General features: G+C 38.9%; 1 protein-coding gene across 7 annotated transcripts in view; it reads right to left on the minus strand.

Moving 5' to 3' along the window:
• Positions 1–1,818: 1,818 nt before the first annotated feature.
• SATB1 (SATB homeobox 1) overlaps positions 1,819–26,920 on the minus strand; it is a 91,688-nt gene continuing 66,586 nt past the window's right edge. For 5 of the 7 annotated variants that reach the window (XM_033060121.2, XM_033060139.2, XM_033060110.2 and 2 more), the window contains 3 exons: positions 6,664–6,867; positions 6,070–6,165; positions 1,819–3,535 (listed from right to left, as the gene is read on the minus strand). In XM_033060121.2, the coding sequence (XP_032916012.1) occupies positions 3,053–3,535; positions 6,070–6,165; positions 6,664–6,867 (783 nt within the window). In that variant the 3' untranslated portion in view covers positions 1,819–3,052. Of the gene's footprint in view, positions 3,539–6,069; positions 6,166–6,663; positions 6,868–26,920 lie in introns of all 7 variants that reach the window. The other 2 variants (XM_033060168.2, XM_033060159.2) reach the window with 2 other exon arrangements.

Genomic DNA, 26,920 nt, shown 5'->3' on the forward strand with positions numbered 1-26,920 from the left:
GGTCCATGAGTCAAGGTGGCATATGCTTGCTGTAGCTGGACTCCTAACAGTACAAATCTCTTGCATTCACAGAAAGCTGGAATCCTTAATACCCATATCACCTTGGAAAACACTGCCAAAGATTAAACAAAAATGCTTTTGGTCACACAGGCCAAGTTAAAAGACTGTACTTGCAGCCCACCCACTGGGACACAAAAAGGCAATGATTTGAACTCCTGTGCAGGTAATGTGTGACCACAGAGGCTGAACCATTTGGAAGATAACCTCAGCTACAGTATGAGAAAGAACAACGAAGATAATGGAAAAGAAACAGCTATAACAACCATCTGCAAGCACACATGGCCTCTACTTCAGCAACCATAAAACTTAAAATGATAAAAGAAAAGGAAATTGCTTGTGAAATAGCAAAGACTACTTTATAAACATTTCTTCTTATGCTCTTGTAGGGTTGCCCTCTTTCTGGTATTTGGAGTGCTGTGTGTATTAGCGTTCAGTATGGAGAGATATATTCCAGGAAAATCTTTCCTTCACTTCCCCTTCTGCCTTGTATATGCACACATTGCTACAGAATGTACCCAAGGGTGCCAGCAGTATTGTCCTGCCCACCAAAACCGTTTGGATTGCTTGGGCTACATACTCTGCCCCTCGGCTGTGTGCAGGGGTCAGTCCTAGCTCTGTCTGCATGGCTGCACAAAGCAACAATGCCATTTGAAGTAAGGGAAGAAATCCAGTCAGGATCACTGTGACTTCCCTAGACTAGGCTTAATTTTGCCTTTTAGTGACCAGCATAGCTTTGGGCTATCAATAGTTTTATAGCTACTACAAGTCCCTTAAGCAAGAGCATAGTTTTACTGCCTTTTTATTGGAGTGCAATGCCAAATTATAAATCTGTGTCCCTCCTAAGGCTTATTTCCCTCCCAGAGTGGTACTAAGGCTTTTCTTCAAACTGGAATGGATCCCAAGCCTAAACCATGGTGCAGCCCCAACATAGTCCTGGGAGAAGTCAAGAGTGCTGCAGCTGAGAGCTGCTCAATAAACCCATGAGGATGTTGAGACAAAGGACAACCTGCAGCAGTTTTAAATTTCCTTATGAACTTAATAGAACTAAACGAAGACATTTGCTAAGAGTCATTTGTGCCTTTGAAATTCATGTTGAGTTTTGCAAACTTTGAGTCATTTTGGGAAGAACTGAGCCCATCCCGAGTCACACTGCATGTGAGCTATTTCTCTCCTCAGAGAACAACAGGGTGTACTCCACAACTTTTAGCTGCAGATTGCTCTTTAGCCTAGACATGAGCGTTGTATAAATTCAGAGGTCACCAATTGTTATGGCTTTATCAAGAACCTTATTAGTGATCATTAAAAATAATCTTGCTTAGAAGGAGACTGCTATGGGCAAAGCCCATCTTTCCTATTTATTTTATGACTATTAATGTTTTTTTTAATGTTTATACATTAGTGCAAGGAACAGTGTTAGCATAATTCTAGTGTAAAATAAAACCAGCTGTATCCATTATAAGTGCATTACTGCCAGGAACTGTAAAAATGTTTATGCCTGATAGCCTTCTGACTCAATAATATCCTGCTATCTCTGTTGGGCAGGCAAGTTTTTAAACCAAGAAAAGACAGGTTATGATTTTCATAACCAAACTGTGTTTCTTTTTGAAGTATGTTATCTAAATTCAAATTTTAAGAAGGTCATTAAAAAAAATCTGCCTGTGATTTTAAAGGAGAACAAAGTGGTGGGAAGAAGGTATGATGTGCACTAAGAACAAGTTATTCCTCCCAGATATACACATACGCAGACAAACCCTGCCATATCATACCATACAAACAATTTTAATTGTGTAGTTACAGTCAATAACCACTCCTAGTCAGAACATTTCTGCATAAAGAAAATTGTGATACACTTATAAAAACAGCCAGCTGTAACAAAATAACTGGTGTTTTCATAGCAATAAACTCATAAAAAAGAAATACACCTTTATACAGAAAATTTATACAGCTGTAGCTTTAAAATTGATTGTAAACCAAAGGAAGACACATTGCAAACATCAATTATTTTCACATTAATTGCATAAGTTTCTAAGGTGATCTATTAGTTTTATTTACCTAAGCTTATTTGCATGATAGTAAAAATTGCATACAACAATAAGAGTGAAGCTTATAGTATGAATTGCTTGGATAACATAGAGCACTTTTTATAGGCAACTGTGTAAAGCACATTTTCTCTATTTAAAACTTTTAAGACACTTTGTTTTACTGCCCATCAAAATACATTTATAAATAGAAAAAAAATCAGTATGGTAACAAGAGAAGCAATATTACATTTAACGGAAACTTCCAAAAAAATTAATTACAACATGATGCTGCAGGATCTACAAATAAATAATGAGGACTAAATTGTGTTTCACATTTTCTTTTTCATTTTCTCTAAAACCATGTAACAATGAGAATGGAAAAAAAAATACAGTGACCTTTATTTCCAAAAGAAAACAAATCTGAATTACGGCAGTGCCATATAATACAAGGCATTTGTTGGCATATGTTATCTTTAAACTGCATTCCACAGTCTATAGTTCTTTTGTAACATACAATAGAACAAGAGTAACAAACTCTTTTTATTTTATTTTTTTAAATAAATGTGATTTTTCAAAGATCAAGTGTGGAGTGCTACAGTAATAATTAAAAAACAAGAACAAAACAGAAACGAAAAAACAGTAAATCACAAAAGTTGTAATGCTTGTCTGAAGGCTCCAGAATCAAAATCACTGGTATCATGCTTATTGGGTACACTCACAGTGTATCCAGTGAACACAAATTAATATCAAACAATCCTCAATGCTTCATCTCTTGCTGTGAAGCAGTTTGTAAAACAGAGTAAAACATCTAGTGCAGTCTGCATTATCCTCTTTTTCAACTTTTGTGCAAGTTTTGGAAGATTCATTGGCCAAACAATGAATAATAAGGGTTTTTGACACAACGCAAGATGGAATTTTCATTTCATTAGTAAATACCAGCGGCACTGTTGAAAGAAAATAACACTTTTAGATCAGTCTTTCAATTCAGCATTAATCTCTGTGTTCCCTTCTACTGATAACTCTTCTTCTAGTTTAACTGAAAAAAGCGTGTTTGCATTTTTGTCTTGGATGCTGTCTTCTAAATCCTTGAGCAGCTCTTCTTCCTTGTATTCTGCAACATCCACCTCCAAACCAGAATTGTCCTTCAGCTTCCCATGGTGCTTGAGATAATATCGTTGGTTCTGAAAGAACTTGATAATGGTGTACTTGGGCAGGTCAAGCTGAGCAGAGAGAGTCTGGATTGCTTCTTCATCCGGATACAGGCCTACATCTTGTATGAAACTCTGTAGGATCCCTAGGGCCTCAACAGAAATCTTTGTTCGCGGTCGGGGTTTCTGACGATTTTCATCCTCAGATTCAGCTGGTGATGCTACTGTCGGTTGCCTTGGGGGTAGTCTGGGACCTGGTTGTTGTTGCTGTTGCTGCTGCTGTTGTTGCTGTTGCTGCTGCTGCTGCTGCAAGACAAAGAACAGCATTTTTTTGTACATGTATTCTTGCTCATATTTTGTTACTGAGAAAATCCTGGGGAGGGAGTGGGGGGGGGGGGGGGGGGGGGGGAAGAAATTGCAGAGCTACAAATAAAGGCCTAGTAAGTTTAAAGAACAAAAAGGAAGGAAAAAAAAGAACAAAAAGGACACTGTAGGTTTGCTGGACCAAAATCACTGATGATACAACACCGGTGAGGTTTAGCTGACAAATTTTAATGAACATGCTCCATGAGTCAAGTGTAGACAAGACAGAATGCTAAGGAGGTGACATAGTATAGGATTAACTTGACCAGCTTAGCCAGAACTGTAGCAAGGACAAAGTGAGAAAAGTGCCAGATGAGGGCAAACGTGCCGGAGCCCTGCCAGCAACGGCAGCTGCTGCCCAAAAACAAGAGCTGCAAATCTCTAGCAACAGCTAGATGAAGGGACTGGGGAGTCATGGGGAAGGAAAGCATTTTAGCTCTTTAGGTACAGAAATATCTCACTGCTGATCTGACCTCAGCACGCACTGAAGTCTCGTCAAACTTGCAAACATTACGACAGAATGCGCTGGCTGGAAGCGCCTAACATGATGCTGTGAAACCCAGCCTCGGCAAGGACAAAGGGATCTGGAGGGAAGAAATCTGTGTTTCCCCTTCTGGATCTGACCTCTCATGCCTGTGGTCTCTGAGCAGGCCTGTGCTGCCCGTATCTCAACAAATAAACAGGGAACAGACCATTTACCTGCCTCTGTGTTTGTGCTGGGGATTATTTAGTTAATATTTATAAAGCACTAAGATGCAAAGCTCTAAATAAGTTGCACTATTATTATTAGAAGGGAACATGCTGCATTCCAAAAACTCAGGCAATAAAAATGAGCCAATATGCACATCAGAAGAATAAGATAAAGCAAATCATGATGTAAATAATTAACAAGAGCTCAAAATGAAGTTTTGCAAGCATGGATTCAGAAACATTCTTAAAAGGTGAGGCACTGAGCCCATGGGACAGAAATGTTTTTCTCATCTACCACCAGAGTACAGTACACTGTAAGATCATGTTTAAAATCAAAAGTAAATTTATCAGCTACTGTTTGTGTTGACAATTCTTTTGCTGCACAGCACAGGAAGCACTGGTTAGTAAGATATTTTGGATCAGCAAATTTCTCATCATATGGTACAAACCACCAGTTATTATTAAAAAACAACCACAGCAAAACAAGCAGTTGCTATCACTGCATTTTATTTCCCTTTGAGAGTCTCTCTTCAACAATTTTCTGTGTTTTGGTAGTGGTTTCCAGGCTTCTAGTAGCAGTTCTTTGAGACCCTAAGAAGCACAAAATGCTGTACAAATGGTATAAATACTGGAGGGATTATAATGCTGTCCACTTCATAGGGACTCCTGTGGTTATGGAGACTTTGCAAAGACCTCCATAACCGATTTAGAAGCCACTGCTTTAAGTGAAATTCATATTTTAAGATCTGACACAAATGCCCTGGAATTACGGCTCCCTCCTCATTCCTATTCAGGTCTTTTCATGTTTTATGGTCTGTGAGCAGTCTCATTCCATTCAAGGCTCCAGTCCTGAAGAGATTCAAGACTACTCCCAGCACATTACATTCTTACAAGACTGGAGGCTTTGTACATATAGTTTGAAAACTTGTGTCTGAGCTACGTATTTATGCATCTACAACAATTACCATGTAGAACAGTGGAGACAAAACTCAGGCCCAATCTCCCAATCCTTACTCTTACAAGTCATATTAAGAGATTACAATGCAACTGCTTATGTGAATAATATTTATGAGATCAAACACACAACTTTTATCAACAAGGCAAGAAAATCTAAGTAAGTGGCATAGTGGTTGAATGTTTATACTGTGCATAAGCTTCTCCTTTTATCCCCTTAAGAAGCGATTTTATTAAAAACAATGTACATTTTCAAACAAGTGCTGTTTTATTACTTAATATAGATCTTTCTCTCTCTTTTTGCTAAATCAAACAGCAAGTTTCCAGGCTTTCACAATTATTTTAGTACTTGATATCCTAAGGGATTGTCTTATTCAGTTTGCTTTATCTTTAATATACACTCGTGTTGTTTCTGGCTGCGAGATAACTCTATCCTTCCTAGCTTTGTAAATGTTTTTCTGTATAGGTAGTACAAGTGATACACAGGGTCTCAGCTGAGGTTGGGAAAGCATGGGGTAATATCTGCCCTTTAAGAAGGAGTAGTTACAAAGCTGACCTCAGGCCTTTTGTGAGAAGCGATTAAAGAGTCGCCAGCTCAGAGAGACATCAGTCCCCACTGACAACCTGGGCTACGCAGCTTAGCACAACAGCCAGCTCCGCTCCCGGCTAGCAGCGCCTGTGCCAGCCAAAAGGGTGCCTGCAGCTCCTGGAGGAGGTCCTGCTGGGGCTGCCCTGAAGCAGAGGGCAGCTTTTCCAAGCCTCATGGCGTGAGTCTTGTGGGTCTTGCATCCCCTCCTGTCTCTCCCTGACATGGTGCCCTTGTGCCGGCTCACCTGCGGAGCAGCACCCAGCCAAGGTCCAGCGGTCAGCAGGCCTGGTAGGAAAGCGCCTCTATGCTCTCCTTTCCCAAGGGTGGTGGGAGAGGGGCTCTGAAGGAAAAACAAACAAATATTGACTCGCCCCAGTCTCAGCTGGGGTTAAAATGGGATGAGGAATCCCCTTCCCTTCAGTCCTACCCAGGACAAGCTGCCACTGCTGAGGGTTCTTGCTTAGTTTTTGAACAGCAGCAGCACAAAGTCTTCCTGCTCTGTTGGGAAGACCTTTGACACCAGTGCCAGAGGGCCCTGCCTTTTGGTCCTGGTGCGTGTCCAGCCAGGCACAGCCAGCACAAGGCTCTCCCTGCCCCGCACACAGCTGCCTCCATGCTGTCACCACACACGTCTGCAAACAACCAGCGAGCCGAAACGAGAGCTGCGGGTGGTCACACGGTCTCCTTTGAACCGCAGTGGTGGATGGCAGCGCGCTCTTATCTTGCACCGAGAGACCTGCATTTAGCCTGACCAGGAGGGAAGAAACACTAATTTCCTTTGCTCCATTTAAAGCTTTATTTACTTAGCGCTCTGCGGGATTGGCCAAGGTAAACTAACCTGAATCTGTTCTGCTGGCACATGGATAATGTGGGAAGGCCTGTCACCATGGTGATGAACTGCATTGCTTTCTTGTTCATAAATGGCATCGCGTTCAGGCTGAGGAAGACTGAGGAACCTTCGGATCATGGAGAGATTCTCCCAGAGGGTCCTGTTTTCTGGTGATGGATCTTCTTTCCAACGTAACAGCTCACACAGCCACCCCTTGAAGATAAAACCAGCAAAACATTAGGTTTTTATTGGCCACACTGCAAGGGGCAAAATGAGGGTGAAATGTATACTTTAGAGGTGCTGCATTCTCTCATGCTTTCACCTGATCGGAAGGGCTTTCAGTGGGCAGGCTAGGCTTAAAGCAAACACCAATACACTGAGAGGCTGCCCAGCCATTTCAGAGACCCTTACCAACCACAGGCATTTTGGAAAGCACCTTTCCCTTGTTCTCACACCACAGCGCTGCTGTTTGTTTGCTTGGCTGTAGGGCTGCCTAACGTAAATCACAGCAGCAGAGGAACTCCCTAATATCCTTCAAAATACAGGAATCCTATGACTAGATGCCGTCAAGCAATAACTTCTTAATTTCTGCTACAATAAGAGGTTTCTCTGAAGAACTTATTTCAAGTGATACATAACTGTTCCCAGACTGATTGTCTTCATAGACCCAGAAAAAAATTAGTCTCTCAGTTTTACATACAGGATTATTAGGGGTTGGGGGAAGGAAGATGTGCTCTAGCTTCCGATACATCCTTTATACATTTCCACATCAAGGACAGTAAGGTGCCTAAGAGTCTTTGGGATACATAATATGAAGCCTGCTACAGAATCCTCTGCAAGAGCTGAAGCAGTTGCTAATTTGCTTCCAAAAGAGACATATGAGTTCATCACAAAAATTTAATGTTTCCTTACGTCTTCTTAAAATTTAATTGAGGATTTTTTTCTTAACTGTGCACTGGTAGTTCTAAAAGAGGAATGCAAACCCTCTAGCTAGGACAGCGTGCATCAGCAGAAATTTTCTAATATATTAAAATTTAGGAACAAAATATTACATGTATAAAACATGCATATTTCCTTTTATTTTAGCTTCAAGGATCTGTTTTCAAAAATAGGTCCATGCAGTTTTATTTCTTAATGCTGTAGGAAAGATAATGTGAAATTTTATTGAATCAACAAATAATATAAATGTACAGAAGCTTTTAGATCCTTTTTATATGTACTGATAGTAGTGGATTAATGGTTTATCCAGACTGGTTTACTAACAGATACAACAGACACATAGATATGATATAGACATGTATTTTTTGGGAGATACTCATAGCTAATAGTTAATAAATGCAGTGTAAAAATATTGCCACAACAGGAAAAGTAAACAAATAATGTTAATGCATTCATATTGTATATGAAAATATTTAGTGAGGTGTGTATTAAAATTTGAAGTATATTTGCTTGGATCCAAGTGAAAAACGGAACAAATGACACAGAAGAAAATGCCCCCAAGAACCTTTCAAAATGACAAATGTTATAGAGATGGTGGTAGCAGAGCTGAAAAAGCAAAAACTTAAATGGAGCCAAAATCTGCCAGGTGCTTGTGAAGTGTGCTAGGGAGGGAGTGGAGACAGTGGAGAGCAGGGGCAGGAGAAGGGCTCCCCTACACCCCTAGGGATGGAACACACCCCATTGCTTGACCATGCACTAAGTGGGGATGCTGGGTATTGCCCCAGGGTTTAGCAAGGTGACTTGGAAATGTGGCCAAATGCTTTCACACAGAGCACACAACACTCAGCCTGTCCTGGCTGGAATTGTGTGGCATGTTTTCAAAACAGTAGCAAGGGTCTCTGGAATCCCACTGGAATGTATTAGCAGGGCGAGCTCTCCCTGCCCCTAACAAAAACATGTAGCTCATAGCTCTCTGCTCACATTGCATCCATGGGGAACTGAGCGCTGGATTATGCTCAACAGCAGTGTTTGTTTATTGCAGTAAGTTAAAAGCGGTACACTTAGAAAGCAAAGGTAGCTTGTTGGGGATGGAGGAGAAAACATGAAGAGAAACCAATCTAGATCTTTTAACTGAAAAGCAGTAACAAAATTCTTAATTAAAGAACCCCAGAGCCACAAACCATCCCATGCCAAAGCAGAAAAATTGTCCTTTGGTTGTCTGGAATCTGAACTGCTTCACACTGAAACTGTTGGCTCTCTTTCTAACAGTGGTGAAACAAAGAGGAGAGCTGTCTATCATGACAGTTTGGTGGAAGGGGGAAAAAAAAAAGACAAGACAACTCATCTCCACCCATGACACCTCTCCAAGGCATACATACACGCTGGGAAATAAGTTGCACCATGCATTTAGAAGCTGCACATGTTTTGTCTGCTGACCACGAGAATCACAGGGTTTGTTTTTTTCTTAAAAATGCAGTAGAAACCCTTTATAATTAAAAAAATATTCAGTGGAAAAATAATTCCTAGGCAATAACATTTTCTGTTGATTGAACACACTTCACAACAGTTTTTGTTAACTAAGAAATACCTTCTGCCCTTACTGTCTTTTTTGTTTCTGTATTTACTAGGTCAGACCTTAATATTATTAACTTTCGATAGCTAACGTTGTATTTCCAATAGTTTTTGTCTCAATTTTTGCACTGAAATAATACTTTTAATTCCTTATCTAAAATTATTTGATGAATTGTAACCTGAAACATGTCTCTGCTAGCCTTTCAGGGATTTTGAGATAATGAAGAGAGATACTTCTGACAGGGTACACAGTAAAGATTATTGTTCTACCAAAATGTCTCTATTCCACTTGGCACATTCTTAAAGAAGTAGACACACTATGATGAAACATTTGGTGGAAAACGTGGAAGCAAACAACTGAATTCTTTTACAATTACAAGGATGGAAACAATTTTTTGGTCTTCACAGTTAGTTTCTGTGCCTATTTATGAAAGTTGATCTCAGAAGAGACAGTGGATGGACAACAAGAGAGGCTGTAGGGGCATACTTTGCTAAGAGAGTAAGAACTTTATACCAATATGCTTTCTTTTGGTTCAAGATAAACAAATGAAAATAGAAGTATTTAATTTAGTTTCTGGTTCAGAATTCTGTACATGAAATAAAGCTCATTCATAAAAATCATGTACATGAGAAAGTATGAAATGTTTTTACAAAATTTAGGAAAAGTAATCATCTGGACTTTTCTAATGGTTAATTTAAGTTCTGTAAAATTTGTAAGTTTTGTTTCCATTTGATCTAAAAAAGTATGAAGTCCTGCAGATAATGCAGTTGAATTTATAAGTGAATGTAACAGGGCTTGTTTTTCTCCTTTCATGCTTTTTTAAGTCTAGAGCAATTTCTGCCTAGTTTCCTTTCTTCCCCTTGTCTTTATAGTTTTACAGGAAGTGGAAATGACCACAAAATAATAATTAGATGATTAGATCACGACTGTTGTATACAGCATATGGAGTACATTGTTAAGAAAACAGCATTAAAATAATGAAGTTGATACATTTATGCAGAAAGGCAAACCCCCCAAAAACTCTGCAATGACATTGGGAACAACCTTGATTTTAAAACAGAGTAAATTTGCCAGGCAACATTACACTGAATATAAAGAGAGTACAAAGCAAAATATAAACATTAGCCACATGTAAATATGTTTGGAGAACTTTCAGGATGTTACTACTTTTCAAACTGACAAAGTTTAATTTGACACCTTCTGTTCTAAAACCTTTGTTTCTATTCAGAATCACGCCTTTAGCTGCTATCAATCACTATGCTCTCCCTATTACTTAAAATACTGGCATGGGCCCTGGATAAGCTGAAAATGCCATGCAGATGAATTCTGAGATAATATGTTCAAACCTGCTATATACAACACAAATCCTGTAAAGTTATGTATTGTAAACCTACATTTATTGGGAACTAAAAGTCTTAAATCCATCTGCTACAAAGAAAATACTGTTATGCACTTTCAAGTAACCAAGTACCATCTGCAAAGGTCTTGCTACAGTAAGCAAGAAAATGGTGAAAAAAAAAAAAAGATGCTAAACCTAAGATATTTAAAATAAATAAGAGTCTTCTGTCTGGTTTTCTGATAGGGATTTAGTACAGAAACACAAGACATTAGAGGAAAAAAAACCTGTGAAAGCCGAACTGCCAAACTATCGCAGGAAAAGCGCAAAGAGGATAACTGCTAAAACTTAGGCTCTGCAATACCCATGAGCATGCTTATTTTAAAGAAAGCATCTATGCATTTTATCTATACATCCAAATTCTATTCTTTTCAGTTAGACCTCTGCTGTGCTTAAATAAAATTTTCAGCTCTTTCACACAGAGTTTCTAATAAAATATTCTTCCATTCTTTATTTTAGAAAGGAAAAAAAAAATACACCTAAGGTGTAAATACCTACCCTAATTATATCAAAGAGGATAAGATTACAATCATGAAAAATGTTCTCTGGCCAAAGCTTTCTAAATCAGCAACAAACACATCTAGTCCGAGAAGGGAAGGCTAAAGGTGAAGCAATTGAACTTGTTTGGTCAATTTGTTACAGTGATAATAATTTGCCAAATGATGAATATTTCTTACAGAATAACAATGCTTTCAGCATTTTTTATAAAGGCTATAGCTTAATTCTAAGAAGGGGAAACATTTTAGAGTATCAGTGCTAAGACATGCTCAGGTTTTTTTGGTTATAGTATATTTAAGATTATTTTGTATCATTCTCTGGGGCACATAGTGTAATAAAAACATATAGTGTTAAAAAGAAATCAATCTAAATGGGGAGGTATTTGATACAAACATTTTAGCTGAATGTGTGAATTGCATTTCAGCATCTACCATGAACAAAGACTAAGTACATAATCCATTAAACAGTACTTCTAACGAAAAAAAAATGAGTATTGTAGACTAAACTAAAGTAGGCATTTTGAATGAGCACATTTTCAGCAACTAACTAGAAAGCTAGCAATTTATCATTCAACAAATAATTTTCTACTTTTAAAAGAATCTGTAAGTGTTACTTATGCTAATGAAGACTGTTTTTAATCTGCCCACAAACATGCTAATAGAGGGCAATTTTTTTTTATTTACAATGCTGAAGGCACTCTAGTTTATAGAACGCAGATATGAAATTACACTTGGTAAAATGGGCTCTTAATTGTCTGAGCAATCCAAATCCTTCACCTTTAACAGGAAAGCTTATAGACAAAACAAAGGAAAAGAACTCATGGACTAAACTTTAAATATTGACTTTTTCCTCTTCAAAAGCCATCCAATTTGCTTTACAATCTCATTATTGTTCCAAACGGCTGCACTCATCTTAGATACTTCTATTTCTTTACACAACTGATTCCACATATACAAGGGAAGAAAAAGGGCCAACACAACCAATACCATATATGCATATAGTGTAAGCTGCACATGGCACAGAAAGGTTGCTTTTGGAAAAGTCATAATACTTTGAGCGAGATACATAATGGTAGCAAAGGAGTATTGAAAGCATTTTAAATTATTTACTAGGTTAAAAGGGTGAAATGGTACTTTAAATACATCAAATTTCATCATCTGGGCCATTTTTTGGTGGCAAAGTGGTATTGATCTTTCCAAATGCTTAAAATTAACTATTTCCAGAAGGTCATTATTTGATTAAAGGCATTAAAGTTGAGGGCAAGAAATGATGCACTTTGTCTTCTTTCCCATTCAAATAATCGTGTAATTTAATCAGAACTATCCCTTCATGTCCTGTAATAAAAATGTTTGTCTTAAGATATTGTTCTTTACCTAACATATTAACCTTTAAATGTTATGAAGTTCTTAAGAATAATCTCTGCTTAGAGAAGATTCTTCCATAATGCAATGAAAGGATCTCCAGCATTTAAATTGATAAGGCCAAATTTCCCCTACACATTGATTGGAAAATGCATTAAACCATTCAACTGAGATTTCTCACAGTGTTCAACAGGATCAAAAATTCAGGGAGTTCTGAATCAGTAAACTCATGCATATGGCATTAAGAAACAAAAATAAGCAAATGCCACTTCAGCACAAACAAGTATGACCAATACGTAACAACGAACACTGCTTTAATTTCTCTGGTAAATGTTGTTTGTGTTACATTTATGTTATCTGAAAAAATAGAACAGTGAAAACAGGTAACACCCACTGCAGGGTAAGAACTGAGCATTTAATTCAAAATTAATTTTCATGCTAAGATCCCTTAAATCTGTCTTCTTTCTGTGTAAAATACCAGTGGCTTCAGACATGGGAACAAGCCTAGATTACAAGAGCAGTCCTTTTTACCCTTAGATGTTATTCTGGAATTTCCTGCTGCAGGAAAGTTTGTTCTGACTGCAGGTTTATCTTTCCTAAAATACATAAAGTGCCCTGGCTAGCTCCTATGCAAAGCTGAATAGACCTAAGTGCTTCACAGAAGAATTGTAGTCTATTAAAAGAAGGGCCACTGGGTACTTTTATAAAAATTTAAGAAAACTAATAATCTACCAGACTTAGTAATTTTTGATGTTGACCAAAACATTGGTTAGAATTAATTTTAGCTTATTTTTTCAGTAAATTTTAAACACTGAGTTCCTTTTGTATTCCTTCTTTCTTTATTCCTTCAATATAGTTTTAACTAATTTTAAAAACTGCAGTGAATACTTTGGGATTTCCCTATTTTTCTAAGAAAACTGTGCATCTTGAAATTAGGAAGCAAAAGCTCATCTTCAGATGACCCCAGAAGATGAGTAGAGATACCAGAATATGAATGATCTTCCTGATATGTGGCCTAAAGTGATAATAAATGTCCCCAAAACAATGGTTGCATTAGTATTTTATTTAAGCTTATCAGCCTTAACTTTCAGGTTTTGCACTTGAGCTCTAAGAAAGTTTGAAACCTGAATCTGTCCTTTATCTCCAGATATTGCTGGTTCATCTGTTTTACTGGCTTTCATTACTAGAATGTTGAAAAGGGAAGCCAGATGTGGATTTTAAGTAAATCTGTATTCACCATCATCATAGATGAGATTTGAGACAGAAAACCCTACAACCTCATAGGGCTTTTCAGAAGAAAGGTAAACTTCACTGGCAGAAAAAACTTCCTCTGAAGAATACTGAGACAGATTATACCATTCCTTAACTTTCTTGTCCAACCTATTATTCAGCTACACCATCTGTCTGCATGGTACCTCCACCTTTCGTCTGTGTGGTGAAAAACAAATGACCAAATACCTAGCAGTGGTACACAAAATTTCAGTGACATTTTAGGGGAAAAGGATTCCTAATGTCTCTTCATCCCTCTGCCTTTTCCTCTCCCTAGCTGCAGCATTTCAAAGTTAAATACACATTTATTTTCTTGCAAACATCCAAACAAATAAATAGGAAAGGGATACTTGCTAAAGCAACCTCTAAAATTCAATGACAGGCATCCAACAGGTACAGAAGCAAAATGATGTGGAGAGCTGCTGTGCTGCGCCCACAGCCTTGTCTGTTGTATCACACCTCTGTTTCTACACAGAGCCATGGTGAGTGGCCAAAAGCTGGTGCTTGTGAAAAACTAGCTAGATTAAGGTCTCAGGCTGTATCAAAACTGGTCTGTGCGTCCTCTGTGTATGAGCACTGCAGACACCACCAGCTCATGGAAAGAAAAAACCAAACCTGTAACTCTAAACCTGACTGAAAACATTAAGTATCATTACTTTTTAGTGGAGTACAGAGAAAATTCAATAATCTAAATGAAGGGCTTCTCCCACGCTTGGTTTCTCTGCTCTCAGCTTCCTTCACCTTTTCTTTCCCCTGTTCAAAGGTATCTTTTTTACAGCATTGCCTTCAATTACCTAGCAATGATAGATAGGCACAAGTCCTTATCAAAACCACAATGTATATACCTTTGAAAATCTTACATAAAATGCAACTACATTCATATGCAAAAAGAGAAAAAAATAATAGATGCAAAAAATAATGGGTGAAGCTTTACTCTGCCTTCCTCTCCTCCAGATCCTTCCTCTTTCACGCACACTTGATTCAATTGGCATTGTAACCATGAGAGAACATCTGACAAAAATGAACTTAACAACAATAAAAAAGAACCACAAAACCAACAAAAAACTAAAAAGAAAGAAAAACCACCTACTAATTATTAAATAAGCCAGTCTTAGTCTGGTACATTACTTTTTATAGTACAGTCATATAAAATGGGTCAGTGGGTTTCACAGAGGGTGACTGATAATATATAGCCCTTTATCTTTTATTTAAGCAGAAAGAAGTACTGATTTCACTGCAATATCAATGTGTCCCTTGAAAGTAAATACAACCCTAAATCCAACTATGACCCTTAACAGCCCACATTTATTTATTCTTAAACATGCAATCAATTTTGTATGGCAGCTATATCTGTAGTTTAGATAGAGAAGAATCTTTAATAGAAAGAGCCTGGCAATTTAAAAAAATCTTTTTTACTACTATCAATTTACAGTGAACAGCTAATGCTTACTATTACATTGCTTAAAGATATTTAAAAACATTTGCTTTGTGGGGGAAAGACTTTCAGTAAAAGAGCCATTGGGCCAAAGTGTCACTTTTGTAATTACTTATATATTTATCCATCATGTTGTTATTATATTAAAAAAATTAAAATTATAATTTCCCAGATGGAACAATTTAATTTCATGGATTCTTTTCACATAGTTTTTTCTTTCCAGAATTCATTTTGGATCAGAGAAAGATCTACCACACATTGAGGACTCACAAGCTCACAGATATTTGGACTTCATAGTAAATGCAGTTCAGCTGACAAGATATTCCAACAAGTGACATCATTCTAAAACATACACAACTCAAATCCATCTTCAGACATCCCTTCATATTTTCACAGCCTAACTAAAAGCTTTCATATAGATTTGAATTAAACATTTAAATATTCTGAGAAAATGTCTTTTGCAGTTAAGCTGAATTCTGTGGTTCTCAGTTTCACAGTGAAGAACAGTTAATGCCCTGATAAAGCCAAGGGTGAGGGGAGTCTTAAGGAAACTGAAAATAAACTCTTCTCTGACTTTCTTCCAGATTTTGTTAACCACAGAAACATTAAGAAAATTAATAACGTTCATTATCTCAAAGCAGTTTAAAAAAAAAATCTTTAAAATTCACACCTGTGAGAGTTCAATGCCTCCCAGCAAATGAGAAGGGAGCAGCCAGAAGCATGTTATCTCACCCATGGAAAAAGAAAGGCAGTGAAATCCTCAGAAAGCGAAAATACCTTTACTTGGAGCACAATTGCTTGTGGCAGAAACTTAAAACAATAGGAAAGCTGGATCAAAAGGGAAGATGGAGAGATCAGGTTTCTCTCTCCTGGGTGGGAATCAACACAAGAGTGCTTCCAGGTAGCTTGCCATCAGGATGAGGTCAAGAACAGCCTCAAGGGAGAGGTTCCTAGAGAGAGCAGTTCTTAGTGTTACAGTTTTCGCACTGGCCAAGAGTGCCAGCCCAGCTGAGTCTCAGTCCCAGCTGTATTTCCAGACAGCAGTTTCAGCAGTACCTTCTGCCCTTAAGTCAGGGACTGCATGGAACAGCATGCTTCTTCCTTCCCTGATCCTTCCTGTCCTGTTCCTCAGCGAAAAAGATCAATCCTTTTAGGTTCTCTCCTTATATAAAATAGGAGTAGCAAATGACTTATTGGAGGTGAAGCAAACTGCCTCCCTTAAAGCAAAAAAAAATGAAACTAAATTAAACCCTTCACAGCTGTTTTTTTAAATAGGTGATCTTATATAAAGAGTGGAAAGTTCCAGTATTAGTAGAGCTTTCTCTTGCACATGCTATAGGTACTACAGATGATAAGCACCAGGCTCAGCAAAATAACCAGTCACCTGAGTAAACCCACAGACGTTAACTGATTTGTGTGCAGGTCTTGCTAAGTTGGGGTTCAAAACTTCAAGGAACTATGCTAAGGATTTCTCAGTCCAAACATCTTTGCTTTACAAAGATTCTGAAAACTATATTTATATGCTCCTAAAACTCCATCCTGACGTAAGGGAACATAACACTGCACAGGAATACAAAGGAGATACCCCCCGAATAACAATGTGCTTTCAGACAGAATCTGGCAGATTTGAAATTAGATAAATATTTGCAAATTGGAATTTTCCCCACTTAGCTTGCTGCATGCCTGCTCTAGCCTATTCAATAGATGCCAACAGTTCAGGCTAATGCACAACCAAAAATCTGAAGTTTGAGTTAGAGGCTAAATTTGAAGAAAATAAAAAAAAAAAAACTGGATGCAATGAGAAATAAGGAACAGTAAAATAAAAAAATTATCTGGAACACAATATAGTTTCTCACCTTGCACCTAGAAATCCTGCAACATTCCTTCAGGTGTAATGTGTTTTGAATTACAGAGTTTAACATTAAGGGAGAAAACACATCTGTTATTTCTCATTCCTGCTTTTGCCCAGTAGCCCTTCACCTGATCTGTAATTGGTCACTCCTTTAACAAATTGCTTCTCGGACTGTTACTGTATATTTGTGTTTGCACAAGGTGCCTTTATTCTTTGCAGTTACATATTTAGCAGCTCTCGTTTTTCTGCAGGAATTCTACCCTGTCATTTCCTGTTTAGTTACGGGTTGAGCTCGCTTTTGTTTTGTGTGCTGTTTACTTGGTACCCTACTTCCCCCATAGCCGGGAACCACAGGCTGCTTGCTAACTCCTCAGCCTCCTCCTCGCCTCTGACACCACAGCTTTGTTTTCTTTTATGCCCCTAGTTAACACTCATACAGCTCACTCAAACTTTTCCCCTTTTTATTAATAGTTAAAACACTGATATATTCAATCTTCAAAAACCTTCTGAATTAGTGATCTTCTCACAGAAGGCACAAGCAAACTGAGAAATCAAGAGTATGGCTCTTCCTGGCTAAATCTGTGTCACCACAGAGACAGAGAAAGAAATGATGCTTCACCCTCAAAGCCAGCAGTGCTGGTGACCAGTCCAGCAAAGGGCAAGGGCATGGAGTGCACACACTGTGCCCCACACACAAAGAAATACATGTACAAAATCGTGGTGTTTGTGGGGATGTGCCTGGGGTATGATTCCAGCAGGCAGGGAACGGGTTAGGACAGGATAAAGAGGCAGATGGAGCAAGAGTGGGTGGTGAGGGTGTTTAAGGGACAGAAAGGGGTGGGAAAAGTCCAAGGAGAACTAAGAGAAGACCCATACTGAGAGAAATAAGAGAAGGTGGTGAGATAAAAACAAAACAGAAGGTGAGGGTATAGAAAGCAGGAAGAGAGATTAAGAAAATCCATCCTGCCAGAAACAGCACCTCTTGTCAGGCAGACAGCAGGTGCTGCCTGGGGAAGAGTTGATTCACACATCTGGAGTGTAGGAACCAGAACACCTCTACCTAAGAAAGAAAAACTAAAAATAAAAGACTCAGTGGAGGTGGGAGAGGGTGCCATACTTTCTTCTTTTGGCAATTCAGTGCTTCCCAACTGCATGACATTTTTTGAATAGCTTTCTGGAGAAATGAGTGCTGTATTTCCAGATCTTTGCAAGAATCTTGACAGTTCATTTCAGCATGGCCTCGTCCAACATGAGCCCTTCCTGTCCTCCTCTTCATCTTACTTCAGACATATTTTTGTGATATCTGCAGCCACAGCACTCCCAGGGCTTTGGCTGCACCTCCAGAATAGGATTTTCAGTTTTTTCGGGGCCTGCACAGATCCTAGGGGAGTCACTAACGGAGATGGCACTGCCATACAGCGAGGGAGACCGATAGCACACCTGCACTGACCAACTCAGCTCTGGGGAACTAGTAATGCAGTCAGTAGCTGCTGGCCAACTGGTATGAGCACGGGTCTTTAACCTTTTCTGCAGCAAACTGGGGGGCCACCTACATAGCCGAATTTCCTGCCACAAACTGCACCTTCAGTGGCTTTCAAAATCCATCCTGTTCACCTTCATGTGACTGACTTTGAACACTGACTCTTAGCTCCCTGACTCTTGCACTTTCAATATTGCCACTCATCACAAATCACTGCTAATGATAAAACAACCTCTTACCAAAGCTACTTTTTTTTGTTTTGTTTTTTTAAACCTCCCCTGGAAGCCTTATTACAGATTAGATTTGATGAATTTCTATCCAATGCACTGCACCACTCCTCCCGCCTGACAATACCTGGAACAGCTTTTGGAGAATCTGCTCAGTTCCATTCTGCACACTTACATTTTTTTCCATGCTGCAAAAACTGTTTTAGAGTCTTATAATTAAAACTTTCTATCAAAATAGCATAATTTTTTTCTCTGTGTAGGAAAACTAGCCAACTGTGATCTACTAAAGAGTAGATGGTTTTAACAAAACACCTTACTGCTGGCTGTTTAATTAGGGAAAGCTGAACAATTTACCTGAAAAAATAGATTGATGAAAAAAAAGCAAAACAATTTACAGAAATTTCTATTTTCCTAAAAAATGTTTTCATAAGAAAATATTTAATTTTTCATGATCTGTTTTCAAAAGTAATATGGGAATATTTTTATTATAAATATTTTAATTTTCCATTTGCCAAAATTTCTAAACACTTTGATTCTTTTTTAAAAATAATTTTTCCCCAAAGGAAGAGGTACAGGGAAGGGTTAGCAAGGAGACAAAAATCCATGGTGAAAAACTTTGGCAGAAAATTTTATTTCTGCTAAATTTAGGCAGCAGTGAAGACTACATCTTTTGGTTAGAAGCTCTTCTTAAAGTGAGGTGTTTGCTGGCATGTTATTTTGAAAGCCAACACTGTAGGATGACTTCTTTAATAAATGGGCATAAACCCCAAAGATTAGAAAGCCTCAGAGTGAGTGAAAACCCTATGTGATATCTGATTTCTTTGCCAAAATAGGGAAGGTTTTTAATAAAGGTCAGGGAGAAACAATCTCCAAAGACAGAAGTGTCTCTTCGCCCCTGCATGTTTACTCTTTTTATTTCACCCCTTTACAGCTAAAGGCAGACCTTAACACACACACACACACACACACACACACACACACACACAAAAGGAAACAACAACCAAAGAGGAGGGAAAAAAAAAAAAAAGCCTGAAATTTTAGTTACACCACATGTGGTTTTCATTTGTGAAAAATGAACAAGCTGTTTGTGGTTAAACTGTCTAATCTGCTGTTATCAATCTAGCACTGCATTCAAGATTTACAGGATACATCAGCTTCTGTGCCACATTAGCTGTAAAAGGGAGAGGGGGTGGGAGGAAAAAGGAGGAGGAGAGAGTTTATCCTGAGGAATAATATTTCCAATGCAGCCACACTCACACTACATCTGGTTGTGCTGGTAGCGGCAGTTAAATTGAAATATTTCACAGCGTGTGTCAGAAACATGCAGAATGGTAATTATGACAGATCTGATTAAGCCTGAGTGCCACTAGCTCCCTGGCCAGCTCCGGTTGTGCAGGTGTGACCTTGTGCGTGCCTGCGTGTGTAAATAAAATTAATTACAAGCGAGAGGGCGAAGGCTTCGGTGACATCACAAAGCGGAGAAACTCCCAAGGGGGAGACCTAATGGAATATTTTCCCTCAGTCTAATAATACAGTTCATATTGACTTGAGGTAATTAGTGGGATCATTAAAGCAGTTTTCCCGGCGTATTTGGCTGCCTGATCAGATTAGTGAAAATGTTCTTCAGAACAAGCCCTGTGTGGTCTGCCAGAGAAGGAGGAAATAAAAAGCAACAAAGCATATTTTGGAATGATAAGCAGCGCTGGACTTTTTGCACAGCATTTTGCAGGGCCGGTCTCGGGAGCCTGGGTGCCTGACTCTCCTGACCAGTTCAATCTTTCACCCCCAGGTGCACATGCTCCTGCTGCACTGAGGAGTCGCCTGAGACTTTTTAATTTTTGTTCCTCTATACTTTTAAACTATGCCATCCCTACCCCTCAGTGCTTTAAAAAATCAGATAAAAGGCTTGTGGGAGTGCAAGCCCTAGAAGAAATACATTAAGATAACTGGGGGAAGGAAGAAGAGCAAATACATCATCAGCTCCTCCCCACCTCTCCCCAAAAGTCTAACAGAACACCGAAGGACTGGTTTGAGAATCAGTAATGTTTTCATTTCCTAACAAGCTTACCCCAGCAGCAGAAAAAGGGGGAAAAAACCCCAAAAAGTTTAACTATGATATAAAGTCTCCCACAGTAACAGAACACAGAGCCCTAATCAAGAAATGGACCATTTGTTTAAAAACAGTCTATTGAGCATGCTCTACCTTGCAAATGGAATATGCCAAGCTCTGTCACAGATGGCAAGCTTTGACAGTTCCCATCCGTAGCGTCGATACTCGACAGTTCAGCACAAGATCAGTGACATTCTGTCTCATTAGAGCCACGCTAATTATCACAGCTAGTTTCAGGGGAAACCATGTGTTGCAATGGTCAATTTGAAGGAGTCTGTGCATCAACAAACTGGTAATAAGGATCAGACACCTTATTATATGACAGCATGCTGCCTATGATCTGATTTACTGAATCAGAGGTACTGAGGCAACACTGAAGCCTGATGGGTTATGGAATTGCATGTACACAATGTGTAGCTGAAATAGGCTTTAAAAATAAAAGGGAGGTATATAGAAACAATACAAATAAAAAATTTAAAATGGTGAAGTTATAATATGGAGTTTTTTCATTTGACATTAAGACATGCAGAGATGTTAGAGATCTTGTCAGCTAGTTTTATCTTTAATCAAATCATATAAGATAAATAATTCAAAATGAAAACTGTAAAATTATGGATTATGCTAAATTATAATTCATTCCATACTCTGATTTTTCAGTTTCAATAACATGTACCAAACATTCCTTATGTTGTGCCGTCTTGCTGCTTTAACATAATTTTATATTTTGTAAAGAGCTTTCTCTTCTTGGCTCTCTTTTTTCATTTGTACATTTAATGACTTAAACTTGCACTTCTCCTAGCTTCTCTCACTCATTTATGCTCTTTCCACAGACAAAAACCATCCAACCAAAACCCCCCACTCTGCTGTTTCTGGACACCTGCGGGCCGCATCCTGCCAGGCACTCAGCGGTCCCAGTGCCTCCCAGGGATGCGCCACAGGCTGTGGCCGTGAGAGCGTTAAGCATTAACTCTCCCAACCAGAGCAGGGCAGGTGTGCACTGCATCCCTCCAGGGAGGCTCTCCTCAGGGCTCAAATACACTCTGTCTCCTGAAGCTGCTACCAGTCCTTCAAACGGCAGCATTTGAACAGCTCCTGCTGCCACCCACCTGGTTGGGAACCTCCAGCCTCAGCCGATTTGACCCCATGTGTAAAGCATGTTCAGGAAGCACACTTTTTCATCGGTGTGTCAACAAATCTAGTCTCTACCTTAAGTGTTGAAAGGGCTACCTGGCTCCAAGGAGCTGTTTGAAGAGGTCAATATAATCCTCTTACCAATTAAGTATTTTCCATTCTGTACCTGTTTCTTTTTTTTTGTATTTCTGTTTCCTTATTTCATGTTTTAAGGCCTTTTTCTCCCTCCTCTATGGAGATTTATGTGGGCAATTGCATGCTGATGTGAACCACCTTGAAGATTTTAAGGTGGTTTCTGTTCAGTGCATCTTTGTTGATTCATGAAGTTGCTGTCTATTCTTTATTAGGGGGAAACCCAAGGCTCACTGAAGTCAAGCCACTCCACCAAAGCCATACCAATAATGTGGGATATAGTCAGGATCAATGCCAGCCCTTTCTTATGTCTACCAGGATCAAGAGACAAGAGAGTCAACTAAATTCAAATTTTCTACCCTCTTTCTGAGAAGTAAATTTTTCAAAAAAAGCTTAGGAAATTTCCTGAGCTTTTAACCTTTACTTCTGAGAGGAGATGTTGTAAAAGTGACTAGGATATGGGGCAGAAGAAGGACATGGAACATTAATTTTTTTCCCCCACCAGAAACCTGAAAACCGTTTTCCTCTGACCTGGGCAAGACAGAACACACTATGACTCTGTAACTCAGTATTTTGTGAAAGAAACAAATCAGCTCTATCTGCCAAGTTTCACAGTTTCACTGAATGACATGCCGCTTTATGGGGCAGTTCTTGATCGCATGCAAAAGCCCATCTTGCTTTCTCAGTTCACACTCTTCCTCTTGCATCCCTGCTGACACCCGATCCCACCCCGACTCCTGCTGCTCATGGCACCTCTTCAACTGCCAGAGCAATCACCCCCAGGCAATGAGGCGGGAGGAAAATAACATTAAAAAACAATATAAAATAGATGCTGTTGTGTGTTTTGCAGCTAATGTTTTCCAACTACTACTTTTGCACCAGGGCAAGGGGTTTATTTCCAGGTGGACTTGTGAAACAGCAGACCTCAGAGCACATTGTGCTTCCACCTCGCGTCTCCCTGTGCAGCATCTCTCCCTGCTCCACAGAGCATCCATTGTACACTGAGGTTCGGGGAGGGGGGGTGGGGGAGAAGAAGGTTTTTAAGCCAAGATTTAAACCCAGGAAGTGACTCAGCTGCTCTGAGGGAGACAAAGGCAGGAGAGAACTTGATGGAGAGCAGGGTGATGGGCAAAGGACTGAGCCCCCTCCTGCCCTAAGGTTGCACCCCTCTGGGCAGCCTGAGGTGCAGTGCCCTGAGGAAACAGCTTTGGAAATAAATTTCAAGATCCCCTCCTAAAGCCACATTGTTACCAGAGGGTTATTCTTGGTGATAAAAAGGTTTCTTTTCCTCCAGCTGGAAAATAGTTGAATAGATTGTTCTATATCTGCGGTAATGGCATGTTACATCTCTGTGCCAGATCCACAATACCGTGCTTGTTCAGTGTGGGAAGCTGTTTAAAAATGACTTTCCTATTAGAGTATATAGCTGAGTCTCTAGATGGAAAAAGCCAGATCAAAGATATAGCATTTATAAAACTGCTGGTTAAAAAGATAAAAGTGAGATAACAGACATCAATTTTTCACTATAAATCTCTAGGTTTACTACAACATTAAAATTTCCAGTAAAAGCAGCGTTTTATATACCTGAACTCTAATGGCCTATTCTGAAAATATTTATGTCAGGAAAAGCATGGTATTTGCATGCCAAAAGCATTTTTAGTGCCAATGTTTAGCATTCCCTTCCCATTTAACTCTTTCCCATCCACTCTGAGTGCTAGATGCTCTGCCTAGTGCCTACCCATCAGATCTCCTCATGCAGCCTCCTGGAGGAGAACACTCCAGATGCATACAAAGGCAAAAAGTCAAATGCTTCCAATTAAATAGCATTGCACAAACTACTTGCCTGATGGCTCAGGATGGAGTCTCTAGAATGGTCTGAAACCCATGATTTTATCTCCACATTTTGTACATGAAACTACTGCTAACCAAAGCGGGAGACAGGGATGGTAGGACAGGAGACTGGGCAACACAGCACAACAGCTCAGAAGTCACAGGTCAGAACTCTGCGTCATCAGATGAGGTTTCTGCAGGTATGAGTAGTACTCCATTAGATCTAATATTAGAATCAAAGCATGATTCTGCAAGATCCAAGTGCCTCACCTTCCTCATACAGGCATTTTCATGAGTGAGAAGGGAGGGCATTTGACACCATGGGACCATGAAGAGCTATTGGCAGGACTGACGTTGAAGAAGAGTATTGATTTCACCTGTTTATTTTACTACAAATGAAACTTCTTTAGGTAAATAATGCAGGCTAGCGGCCTTAAACTGTAGTGCATGGGACTCTCAGAGGTACAGCGCTTGATATTACTTCAGTTTTTGCAAACTGTAATTTCCTCAAAGCTTTAGTAATTTAACCCGATTTTCAGCAAAGAATTGCTTTCTTCCCTGCTTCATACTAGCATGTGCAAGCCACAGTTTTTCAGGATAAGCCATAACATAAATCTAACTTCTCAAAACTCAGTAAACATACAGAAACACTACAAGTCTCTATTTGCCTTTCTCAGGGCTCTTAGGTCTGGGGGTTTTGTTTGCTTGTTTATCTGTTTTTATGGAATAAAATTAGATTTCAGCATCTGTCACCATCAAGAAAAACTCATCCCTGGTTCCCACATGAGAAGATCATAACCACTGCAGAGTTACTGAACCATGATACCTTAATGATCATTACACAAATCAACTGTTTTTTTCTTTTTTTTTTAATAACAAAATTAAAAATGTGCTTTCATAATTACTCAAATCAGACTTTCAGGTTATAAATTTAATAAAAACCCAATACAAAAAAATTGTAAAAGTAATGTATGCCACACAATTTTATGTGTGGATTCTTTTAATTTAGAGTTATTCAGGTGTGCTGATTAAATTTTAGCAAATAATACTGTTGGCATTGCCACTCTACCATTAAGAAGAGCGAAGAGACAAAACACTTGGTAAACCCTTCTGTTTTCCTTTTGTGTGCATTTTTGCAAAGCTCTCTTTTCAACATAATCTAAGAAAAAGACTCATGTAGGACAGACAACCTACAATAAAACCACAAGATTTTAAACACGGACATTAGGTGCTTTGCCAATTGAAGTTCTAAAACTCTCAAAGTTATGATGTATTGCAGGAATTTTAATTAATAATATCTTCCTTAGCTCCTCAGTATAATCATATTAACTTTTAGAGTATATATTTTGAATTTAAAGATTTTTCATGTATTCTGTAGATAGTATATCAATTCTTAAAAACATAGAAACATAAAATGTATACAGAATGTATGCATTCCTGTATGGGAAAAGAATTCAGCGTTTGAAGGAATGTCCCCAACCATGTACCTGACAGGCCCTTTCCTTTGGTAAAGCCAACAAGCGGCCAGCAAAGTCTCCAGTGCAACTTCAAGCAGAAAAATCATCCCTCACCTGAGTCAGCATATGATGTCTCTAACAGCCCTGCAACCTTTACCTGATCCCACAACCTCTGCCACACCAGGCCCCAGCACCCAGCTGCTTTGTTGAGCATCAGGTCCACACACGGTTGGTCCTCCACCACTCAGGAGGATTTAAAATAAAACTGTTAATCAACACATTATTTTCTAATATGTTTCCTCCAGACTTTTCACTGCAATTAAGTGATTATCCCAGGATTTCCAGTTCCACTCTTGCCAAAGGCACTAACACAGCTCAAGGGAAGATGCTCATTTTTTACCTTGGCACTACCCAAATAGAAACTCCTGTAGCACATCATTTAATAGCAATTCCGTACAAAGTGCTCTACTCAGCAGAACATTATCTGCAGTCTCCTGGCTCAGGTAAGCCCAGCCACCTTGCAGATGCTGGCTGCTTAGATATCCAATCTAATGTTGCCCCAAATCAGTTTATTAAGGTAAAAAAAATAAAAAAGACAAGGTCTTCCAGCAAACAACTACCTCTGTACCCTTGCAGAGCTGGTTTAGGTCACAGCTCCAGACTGCACTCAGAAATTAACAAGTTTTTATATCCAAAATAAGATAAAACCAGCAATGTTCAATTTTAACGATTTTTTAAAGCAAAACTGTTAATCAACAGTTTTCTAATATATAAGTCCTTCAACTTTTCACTATAACTTGGGTTATCTCAGGATTCCCAGTTCTGTGTATGGAACCAGTAACTCCAAACTGAGAAAATACCAGTAAGAAATCTCTCTCAAGAGAGGCTTTCTTAGAGAATATGTTTGAACAAGCCTCTTTTTTTGTGCAAGGGAGACTTGCCCCAAGAAATATTTACTTGAACCACTGAACAGCTCTAATGAAGAATCTTTTACAATATATGTACCTCCTTTAATATATGTGGAAGTGCTACATATTTAAAGATTATTAATTGAGTTACTAGCAGTCAGCTAGTTCATGAAGATCCACACATTCTAGTCTACCTAGGAGGCTCCTTCTGCAAAGCAGCTTTCTAGTACAAATAATACTTTATCTAACTACAGACTTGAAAGCTTGCTAGACACATAAATTAACATTGCATTGCTGAAACTGGGAAGAAAAATAACCCCTGAGAACACAAGTATGATCACCAGCGTAAAATGGAAGAGAACTATGTGTTTGGTGCTGTTTTCTGTACTTAGTAGCAAAGTTTATACAAGAATCTAAATTTTATACAAATGCTCAAAAAAACCTGCATGGAAGTTTCAGGCTTCATTTTGATTACCTGTCTCTTTGAAAGTCAGCATTGGAAGAGCTGACCCATCTAGAAATTTTAAGGCTTTGGAATTAAATAAATATATTATCACACAGATCAGAACAAAATTATGTCGGTTGATAGACTGGTTTCATACCTTAGCTTTACAGAAGACTGCAGTGGAAAGGGGAAGGTGCAGAAAACAGACAGTTCTCCAACCTCA

Source organism: Catharus ustulatus, chromosome 1 (genome assembly GCF_009819885.2).
Source record: "Catharus ustulatus isolate bCatUst1 chromosome 1, bCatUst1.pri.v2, whole genome shotgun sequence".
In the NCBI taxonomy this organism is placed as follows: domain Eukaryota; kingdom Metazoa; phylum Chordata; class Aves; order Passeriformes; family Turdidae; genus Catharus; species Catharus ustulatus.